General features: G+C 45.1%; 1 protein-coding gene across 1 annotated transcript; it reads left to right on the forward strand.

Annotated features, from left to right (window-relative positions):
* The first annotated feature begins 3,710 nt into the window (after positions 1–3,710).
* On the forward strand, positions 3,711–9,613 carry LOC149263903 (uncharacterized). The gene is made up of 3 exons (XM_089392174.1): positions 3,711–5,025; positions 5,568–6,796; positions 6,887–9,613. Exons 1-3 carry the CDS (start codon positions 3,711–3,713, stop codon positions 9,611–9,613), a joined length of 5,271 nt encoding a protein of 1,756 aa, XP_089248300.1.
* Positions 9,614–10,652: the final 1,039 nt, after the last annotated feature.

The following is a 10,652-nucleotide window of genomic DNA, read 5'->3' on the forward strand; positions in this document are numbered from 1 at the left end:
GAGGACACCCCCATCCTGTCAGCAAGGGAAAAGAGGTTGAAAAGTAGGGCAGTCAAAACTGAGGTGGTCCCTGCCAGCCCAAGCACCTCGTCAGCTCCTGCAGTCAAAGCCAAAAGCAAAATCCATGCAGCCAAGCAAGAAAAGGTGGTGAGAGTTGCATCTGCAGGAACGCAAAAACAGGCTTCTACAGGAAGCCCGGAAGCAGCCTCTACAGGAAAACAAACGCAGGCTTCTACAGGAAGCCCCAGAACAACACCTACAGGAAAACAAAAGTAGGCTTCTACAGGAAGCCCAAGAACTACGCCTACAGGAAAGCAGACGAAGGCTTCTACAGGAAGCCCAAAAACAGAGAAGGGGTCTTCTACAGGAAGCCTGAAAATAGAAAGGGAAGGGCCTTCCACAAGGAGCACCGGGAAAGTAAAAAGCAAGGGAGAGAAGGCTGATCCTCTCGAGAAGGAGGCGGCAGCTGCGCTGGCCGCCCTCAGCACACCTGCGAAACCAACAGAAAAGAGGGAGAGGGAGATCCCTCTACCTTCCAAAACTAGGAGAAGTCAGAGGATGAAAACAGACATGTCGCAGCCTCCTCCCAGCAGCCAAACCACTTTAGGGAGTGTTCCTACTTCACCCAGTGAGAAAACTCCCTCTAAGACACCGGCCACCCCCGAGAAAGGAAGCCCGAAGGTCACCTCCTGGACACGAAAGATAGGCCAATCGCCTTCCGAGGCCCAGCTCAAAGAAACAGGAAAGAGGGAAGAAGTTCCACCCTCGTCACCACCAGGGGCAGAGAAGGCAGGGCCATCAAAAGTGGAAAAGAAAGAGCCTATTCCGGTCCCGAGTCCTCAGCCAAGGACAAGGAGCAGGAGCAAGGTTGCTCAAGGATGAGCAAATGGTTCAGCTGGGGGGTGATGATGAGCCCCAATTTTGGTACAATTTGGGCTCATTTTGGCCTATTCTACTTGCTCAAACCATTCATATTTTATTGCTTATGCATGCATTTCTTAGTTTGTTCGTGTTGTTTGTAGGAAGAAGGGTAGACATATTATCTACGTGACTAATGCATGATGCTTTCAGGTTTTTTTGCATTTAAAGGGAGAAAAGACACGAAAAAGGAGACAAGGAGACAATGAGGTGGCACTGTTGGTTTTTAGGAGAGGATGTCCACAGTCTTGGGGACCTTCCTCGTGATTCCCACCGTAGCTCCGAGCTCCAACCAATCTCCCCACCGAGCATAGAGCACCGAGCATAGAGGCAGCCGACTGTTCTACAGGAACAGCAGTCATAACTGTTCTACAGGATCACCAAGTTAAACTTCAGTTGGACAGCCGAGTTCCTAAAATCAAGGAGACCTATTGGATGATCGTTTTTGCATAAGTATAGAGGCCGTAGCCTTTGATAGGTTGTTGAAACTTTCGCATTACTATTGTAATTTTGAGCACAGCTCGGTGTTAGTTCTTGTTGTAAGCCAGTTTTGGCATAACATCAGATTATGAATAAAGAAGGCAGATTTTGATCTAGCTCTGAGTTTTCTTAAGGAGACTATAGCTCTCAGGTTAGGGCCCAACCTGAGAGCCATAGATCCCCTCTGCTGTAGTGTTGTTTGCATTTCGTTTCAGCACTCTGAGTTTTCATTTTCACATGCAATTTGAATTACAGGTTGTTGAATTAGTCTTTTTCATGAGTTTAGATAGGATTTGATTATGGTAAATTTGTTTCCAGTTGCTTAGGTTAGCAGAGGATAGATATAATCTATTGGAGCTCCAGCAAAAAGGTTGTTAAGGCTCACTGCCATCTCATTTGGGATTGGGGTGCAGTCCATAACTAACCACCAAAAATACGCATTTCTTTCCTTGATGATTGCTGCAACACAGTCACGGTTATGTTAGATGCTTCCACATGATTCACACCTGCACCACACACCTCCATCACAGCTTCATGCACATTCTCCTTCACGTTTTGGATTGCTGTTCATTGAATTTATACGCACAGGTAGTTTAGGTTAATGCATTTTCGGTTTGGTGACAGTCATAAGCATTTGTTTCATTTACACTGCTCTCTCTCGTTCCATTACCTCATTCTCCATCTTGATCACGCATGCAGACACATCTTTGACCCCTGCTCCGCTCTGTTTTCTCCCAAGCCTTTCACTCCTCACGTACTTCCATTCTCTAGCCCTTTTGTTGACCTAGCCCTCTATCTTCCAACCTACTTCCTACACTCACTCCCTATCCTATTCCTCCACTTCTGAGCCATCACCAGCCTTATTCCTACCTTACACATCTCCCCCTACCATTCCATCACTCATCCATCACTTCAAACACTCACGGTAGGTCATCCTGTAGCAATTCGTAGACATCCTGTAGAAATCTTTGCGTATCCTGTAGGATCCCCTGCAGACATCCTGTAGGAGGCCACTCACTTGGTTCCTGAGCTTCTGAAGGTGAGGAACCTCTGTGGATGGATGCTAAGGATCCCTAGGGACCTCTCCTAGCCTCCCCAACCTGTCCCACGCTTTCCTTCCTTCTCCATCCCATCTGCACAACCAAACCCTAGTTAGCACAAAATCACAATCATTCCATCCACTTAAAGGAAAAATACAAAAACATGTCTTTTATGATGCAAGTAGCTTAGATCCATGCATTTCCACTTATTAGAGGTAACAGCAGCATTGGTAGAGGTTTCATTCACATTCTTTGCATTATAGAGGTTAGACTAGTTAAATTAGGGTTTCCTAGGTTTACATGCTTTGATTTGCTTTCAGTTCATTTTGTCAAGTAGAGTAGTTTTCCTTTGAGAATAGCTTTCGTCCATCAATTAGCAAGATTCTTCTGAGAGCCTATAGAAGTTGGCTTGAGCCCTAGCGGACTTGTGCCAGCTGACCAAGTGACAGCTGCGACAAGAGCTAGTACTTGTGCATATAGCACTGTCGCTTCCAAGTTTGTACGAACTACCGGGTTGATAAAATGAGAGACAGGAAGCCCCAGTAGTTGTAGCATTATTGCTACAATACTGGAGCTCACCACATGTTCTCAATGCCTCAATGGCCATTTAAAAGCCGAATTGAAAAGTTCTGCGAGTCCTTTTCAAACAAACAACCAGTGGACTGGATGACCCCGTACTTTTTGCTCGCATGCAACTCCATATATATATAAATTGAGATTATGATTATCAAGAATTACTCACGAGTTACGTAAATAGATCATTTTTTATATGTCTATATGTACAGATACACCCCCATGAATGTATTTTGTGAGTTAACTAGTAATTTAATGTAATTAATAGAAAAATATTTTATATCTCTATATGTAGAGATACACCCTCATGATTGTATTTGGTGAGTTAACTAGTAATTTAATGTAATTAATGTTGATGTGATTTTTTTTTGGAAATTTTTTATTTTGATCTTATTGATTTTAATTGTGAAAAATATGTAATATGGTTTAAATTTTGTTTATGGTAGAAGCTTTAATTAGCGATTTTGGTGTTATTAAGTATTATGTAAATTATGTGGGAAAGTCGCTCTGATGGCGAGCACGCGTACGGGACTAGGGTGAAGGGCTCCTCGCTGTCGACTGCAGAACGACGCGGCTAGGGTTATTCTTACCATTCTCGATCTGTTTTACCGCCGCGGTCACAGCCCTGGGTCATTACTGCAACAACATCTCCATCGGATTCTCCACCAATCGCTTTCGGTCGCCGTTCAAGAGACAGTTATGGCTGACATGGAGCTAGAGGCGGTGGACTACACGGAGGATCCTTCGCCGGACAAGGCTATTTTCGGAAACCCTAGCTTCGCCTCTCGATCACAGTTTGCGCCGTCTACATCTTCAACTGCTCCGGATCTGCCGCAGCACCCGCCCTCCGTCTCGCTGGCCGTTCATAGCACCCCTCAGACCTCTGCAGGAACTTACCCTATCGAATCTCCGCCATTTGAGGTCCCCCCACTCTCGCCGGGCTCTCTGCATTTCTTGGCTACTCATACGCCCCCTTCGCCCTCTTTTGATCCGCTGGCCCCTCCCCTCCTTTCGGTGCCCTCCCCCCCTCCGTCGGTTCCCCCTGCATCTCATCCCTCAGCTTCGGGAGTCCGTCCCTCCGGCTGCTTTGAAACCCCTGCTGTCAAAGTTCGGCCCGCAAAACCCCCATCTCTGGATGGTATTACAAATCCCCTGGTCGACCATCCATCGGCTCCCCGCACCTGCAAAAAGAAGATCAAGTGTGTAAAGGCTACAGCCAAGGACATCTCCATCAAGTTCGACGAATCGAAGCCTCTCGGAGAATACATGGACATTGCCAACACTGTGTTGGTAGGGCATGTTAGGGGAAGGACATACTCGGTGAAGCGGCTCACACAATGGGTTAAGGAGATCTGGGGCGGTGTTCTTTTCGACCTACCTGTGGTCCATGTCCTCCCCAGAGGATGGTTTTCCCTTCATTTCTCCAAGGAAAGCCACACAAATTTGGTTTTGGGCAGATACTGGCATATTGAAATGGCCCCGGTCCTCCTCAAGAGATGGAGTCCCCTCTTCGACCCAGAACGGGAACAGATCGGAGCCGGACCAATTTGGGTACGCCTGCCAGGTCTACCATTGCCGTTTTGGGCTGAAGAAGTTTTCATTAGGATCGGAAATGCCCTGGGGACCTATCTGGATTACGATCGCACATATGTTGAATCTGGGAACCGAACCCTAGCGCGGATATTGGTCCATCTAGACACCCGTGAAGGACTTGAGGAACAGATCACTCTTCAATGGGGAAGGTGTATCAGAGTGCAGTTATTGGACTATGAAGGAGTCCCCTTCCGCTGCAGACGATGCCACAAAGTGGGACACCTTGCGAAGGACTGCCCACTCAACAAGAAAGCAGAAGATACTCCGAGAGGTACCCCGGCTCCAACCAGGACGGCATCTCCCATTACCTCTCGTCCTGCCTCTTCGGGTCCGCCCCCACCGACAACCTCTCCTGTGGTCGATCCGGGACTTCGGCAACCCTCACCGCCAAAGACCAGGGCACGCTCGGCAGCAGAAGCGGGTACGGTCTCGGGCTCTCTTAACCCTCCCTTGCTTTCTTCTTTTGATGTTATGAATGAGTATGGATCCTCCTCACAGACTTCCATGGTTCACTGTGCATTAACATCTTCCCCCCATATCTGCACCACTGATCCCATCATATCCACCTCCTCCCCCGCGGCTAGCCCCTCCCTGTCTCCCTCGGAGCCCTCCCCACCTCATTCATATTTTCTCCGGTCAAGGACTCTTGCCAAAGAGCCTTCTGTCAGACATTCGGGTCTGGGCATTGCGATACCTGAGGGGGGATCCTTGAATACCAGAGGGAGAAAATCCCATCTCTCAAAGGCTATTAAACAAGCCGGGGCAGAGGTTGTTTCTGGCCGGCAATCGACCATTGACGGGGTCCTTAGAGCAGGACACACCCCGAGAGGTGTTCCCCCATGAAGTGCCTATCCTTCAATTGCAGAGGACTGGCTAGTTCCTCCAAGAAACTAGCCATGAAGCGGCTCATTGAATCTGATCCTATCGATATCATCATGCTCCAAGAGACCCTCTGTACTGCAGATCAGATTACTCGGGCCATGCAAGCCTTGACCCCAGGCTGGATCTACTCTGCCATTGATGTCGTTGGCCGATCTGGAGGTCTGGCCATTGGTATCAACCCTCGTTCCATTAAGGTGGACTCGACTTGGGGAGGATCGGGGTTTTTAGGGCTTGACATATACTCTGCTGAACTTGGTATGAACCTTCGAATTGTCAATGTTTATGCTCCCTGCTCCCAGAGAGAATCGTTCTGGCAGCATCTACTACATCTCTCTATGATGAATGAAGACCGGGTTGTTATTGGAGGAGACCTTAATTTCTCTCTGGGATTCAGGGAGTCATGGGGCTCGGCAGCACAATTTGACCCCATTACCGACTATATGACCAATCTGCTTGAGCAAACAAATTTTATGGACATACCCATGCAGCGATATCTTCCTACATGGAGGAATCGGCGGGTTGGGGATGCTGCACTTGCCCGCAGACTTGACAGATTCCTTATGAAGGAGACACTGCAACAGCGTTTGCAACACTACAGACAATGGGTTGGCTCGGGGGGATTGTCGGATCACACTCCAATATACCTGGAGATTCAGGGTCCTTTCAAGAAACCCAAGGCACCTTTCAAATTTAATCATACCTGGCTGAAGGATCCATCATATGTCAAGATGATATCGGATTACTGGTCCTCTCACCCGATCAATGACACAGAATCTCTCGCTAAAGGGTTCTGCAGGAATCTCTCTGAAATTAAACATATATCTATTGTTTGGGCAAAGGAGAAACAGGACCGAGACACGGCTCAGCTTACCCAGATTGAAGCTGAATTAAGCTCTCTCACCGACGAAAGAGGGCTGGGGTTCATAACAGCAGCAGATAAATGCAGGCTAATTGAATTGGAGAATCAAAAAGTAAAGATCCTCAAAGAGAGAGAGGAATCCATTAGACTGAGGAGTAGGGCATTATGGATTCAAGCAGGGGATGAAAACTCGAAGTTCTTCCATAGTTTTTCCAAGAGCAGGAAAGTTGCAAATACTATCTGGAAGCTCCCTACCCCGGATGGTCATATCGCAGATACTTTTAACAAGCTCGCTCATCTGGGCACCACTCACTTCAGGGATCTATATAAGTGTCCTCGGGAAGTAAATCTACCTGATATCATTAATGTGGCAAATCACTTCCCGAGATTTGTGGAGGAAGAAGACGTGGAGGCTCTAAATGACCCGGTCTCGGCAGAGGAGCTGGAAGGAGTGCTGAAATGGTTCAAAAAAGACAAGAGCCCTGGCCCGGATGGATGGACCATTGAATTTTACTTAGCCTTCTATGATGTCCTGGGACAGGATCTGCTGGGTGTGGTCGAGGAGAGCAGGACATCGGGCTCCATCTATCATGCCATCAATTCTACTTTCATTGCTCTTATCCCTAAATCTGATTCCCCGGAATCCTTCGATGATTACAGGCCTATCTCCTTGTGCAATTGCCTCTATAAAATCATTTCTAAGACCATTGCAAATCGTCTTAGACCTATCCTCTCCAGATCCATTGCCCCGCAACAATTTGCTTTCCTTGAATCTAGGCAGATTCACGAGGCCATTGGTCTCGCCCAAGAAGCAATACACTCCATTTGGTCCAGGCATCTAAAAGCCATTCTCCTCAAAATTGACCTCTCAAAAGCCTTCGACCGGGTTAGCTGGCTCTATATAAAAATGATCCTCATCCACCTGGGTTTTCCTCATGCCTACATCTCTTGGATCATGGCCTGTATATCCTCCCCTACCTTCAGTATCCTCATTAATGGCTCGGCCTCCCCCTTTTTTCACTCCGAAAGAGGACTGAGACAGGGCTGCCCCCTATCGCCCCTGCTCTTCCTTTTGGTCATGGAAGGTCTCAGCCGCCTCATGGACTCTGCAAAAAGGGCTGGAGATGTAGGGGGCCTCCGCATATCCGACCTATGCGCTCTCACTCATCTGCTCTTTGTGGACGATGTTCTCATACTTCTTGATGGCAGTGTTCGAGACTCTCGGACTTTCTCAAAGATCCTACAACTATTCTCTGCTGCTACAGGTATGCTACCAAATCAGTTGAAATCAACCATCACTTGCTCTCGCACTTCGGTACAGGAATCCCGGCTAGCCCTTCAGGTATTCCCCTACAATGTCCTCCCTCTGGATAGAGGTCTCAAATACCTGGGTTTCAATCTGAAGCCTACTTGTCAAAGGATAGCAGATTGGGTCTGGTTGGTTGCCAAATTGGAAAAAAGACTCACAGGCTGGAGCTTCAGATTTCTCTCTAGGGCTGGCAGATTGGTGCTCATTAAATCTGTTTTAGAGGCTACCCCGGTATTCTGGATGGCACTTGCGTGGATACCGAGGAATATCCTAGGGCGACTTCAGCAGCTGTGCAACCGATACCTCTGGAATGGGAGTCAGGATAAAAGAATTTTTGCTTGGATTAGCTGGAAGAAAATATCTTTGCCCAAAAAATGGGGAGGATGGGGCCTCAAAGACCTTCCTGATTTCGCTATGGCACTAGCTGCCAAGATGGGATGGACCTTATTAACCAGTCAAAACCTATGGGCACATGTATCCTATCACAAATATATCTGGCCCCAGAATATTATGGATTGGGCTAGATTACCAACTTGGTCATCGAAGGGATGCTCATCAATCTGGAAGGCCTTGATTCATTCCCTTCCCCTCATTCGAGATAATCTAGTATGGAGAATTAATGATGGCTCGTCGGGCAGGATTGGCCTGGATCCGTGGATCAACAGTGGGGGCAGACACATCCTCAACCGTGACCTCATTACTCACCTACATAATCGAGATATTCGGAATTTTGCTCATATCGCCGATCATCTGCGCTCAGACATATTTTCACAAGCTTGGAAATCGGCCCAGCAACTCGATCTCCCCCCGCAATGGCATCAGGAATGGAATGACTATATTACTGCATTATCTGAATCCCATATTCGCATCAAACAAGGTCCTGATGAACTCATTTGGTGTATGGCGGAACATGGTATATACGCTCCAAAGTTTGGATACAGAGCACTCATCTCTCACAGAATACCTGATCCAATACCTTCGTGGTGGCATATCATTTGGAAGTTAAAGGCTCCACCTCGCTCCAGACTATTTTTCTGGTGTGCCCTCAAAGGTATCGTCCCCACGGGCGAACATCTTACTCGCAGATCCATATATGGTCCTTCCTGGTGTACTTTTTGCAAGGCTGCATCTGAGACCTCGGATCACATTTTTCTACACTGTCCGGCTATACACACTCTATGGAACAACATATGCACTCAATTGGGCATAGCAGGGAATTGGAATGGGGATGAACTATCGGGTGCTTGGACTGCATGGACTCACAGTCACCCGGGCTCCAAACTTTTAAATCTTCCCCTCGTGGCAACATGGTATACCTGGCTTGCGCGGAATCGTATTATTTTCGAGGATCAAACAGTATCTTGGCCCCGGACAGAAGCTACCATCATCGCCGCGTACCAAGAATTACCCGACCCTCCCCCACCTCGAACCAGGTCGATACAGGCCCTGCCCACTATTGACAAATCGACCCCGTGGGCCTTCTTCGACGGGGCAGCAAACCATGCGGGATGTGGAGGTGGATTCGTACTGCACATAAATGAACACCACAGATACCTTGTAAAAATGGGATTCGGCAGAGGATCTAATAATTTTGCTGAGCTTTCTGCCATCCGGAATCTATTGCATTTTGCTTTATCACATCAGCATACAAATCTCAACATTTTTGGGGATTCAATGATGGTCGTTAACTGGATCAATAATGTCACTACATGTCATACACACACACTCAGCAATATATTATATGATGCTCTCACACTCAAAGCAGCATTTAATCATTTCTCTTGTTTACACATTTACAGAGAACATAACAGCGAGGCTGACAAATTATCCAAAGAGGCCTCGATACTTCCCAGAGGCGAATGGCTAATTGTGGAGCAGAAAGGAACTGAAGAACGCAGGTTCTACCACAGGCCATACATAGACCAGAGAGAACAGAGGGACAACAGTCCCGATAGCTGACAGTAATGGATAGTATATTTTGTCATGATGGAACTGTACATAACTATGGTTATTATTTTGTATGCAAATGGATCCTATGTGAACTCGAATAGGCTAAAACAGCCAGACATATGCATGTACCTAGCTCAATTTTGTAATATGCTCTGATACAATCACCCTGTGAGGTGAATTTTGTATGAACATCACAGCAATGCCAACGGCATCTACTATATGTAATTTTCTAAATCTTAATGAAAATTACTGATTTTTCCAGTGGAAAAAAAAAAGTATTATGTAAATTATGAAATTTAATGTTTAAATATTAGTGAATTAAATTATTATTTTTTATTAATTAAATGAAATTACTTTTAAAAAAAAAATATTGGATCTATAAAAATATTTGTAAAAAAGAAGTTGAGTTTACATGCTAAGTCATTTATTAACCAGTGCTACGTAGTAGCTAGTACCTGCCGCTCAATTTAAATATAGGGAAATTGGACTTAGTGCTCAGTGTTATAATTAATAGAAATAGAGCAATAATCAAATCTTTATGGATTTTGTTGAGATTCTAAATTTATTAATTCTCTATCATTTAAAAAAAGTAATTTAGTAATTGTATTTTAAAAAATTTAATAACAATGTTTATTGAATAGTTTGTATTTTAATTTTGAATTAAAATCATTTTATTTAAATAAATCTATTCAATATATTTACAAATCTCAAAACACTTATACAATTTTAATAATTAAAATTTATTTTAATATTTTATTATTAAATTTAAAATTAAAAAAAGGATTCACATACAATCTTCATATATTCACACTTCAAAAAAAATATTATACTATACACTATAAATAAAATATAATTGTAACAAGGTAAAACAACATGAAATGCAACAAATATCACATTTTAGTGCTATCCATGTGCATGCATGCTATTTGCATAGAATTTAGTTAATTCCACCTTATCTCTTACCTAGTTTTTTCTATAACGTACACATGTGAAAATGAGATTTAAACTAACTCTCATTCATAAGTAAATTGAATCTCAATAAATATTA

The sequence above is a fragment of the Pinus tabuliformis genome, chromosome 6 (assembly GCF_031772625.1).
Source record: "Pinus tabuliformis cultivar Carrire ecotype Pingquan chromosome 6, CPIR1, whole genome shotgun sequence".
NCBI classification, from domain to species: domain Eukaryota; kingdom Viridiplantae; phylum Streptophyta; class Pinopsida; order Pinales; family Pinaceae; genus Pinus; species Pinus tabuliformis.

What these genes read in the sequence shown, in the direction of transcription:
- LOC149263903 (XM_089392174.1), top strand. Translation starts at nt 3,711, where the DNA reads ATGGCTGACATGGAGCTAGAGGCGGTGGACTACACGGAGGATCCTTCG. An exon ending in ACGCTCGGCAGCAGAAGCGG is followed by an intron (nt 5,026 to 5,567) that starts GTACGGTCTCGG and finishes TCTGTACTGCAG; the next exon opens with ATCAGATTACTCGGGCCATG. An exon ending in CGGCAGAGGAGCTGGAAGGA is followed by an intron (nt 6,797 to 6,886) that starts GTGCTGAAATGG and finishes GTCCTGGGACAG; the next exon opens with GATCTGCTGGGTGTGGTCGA.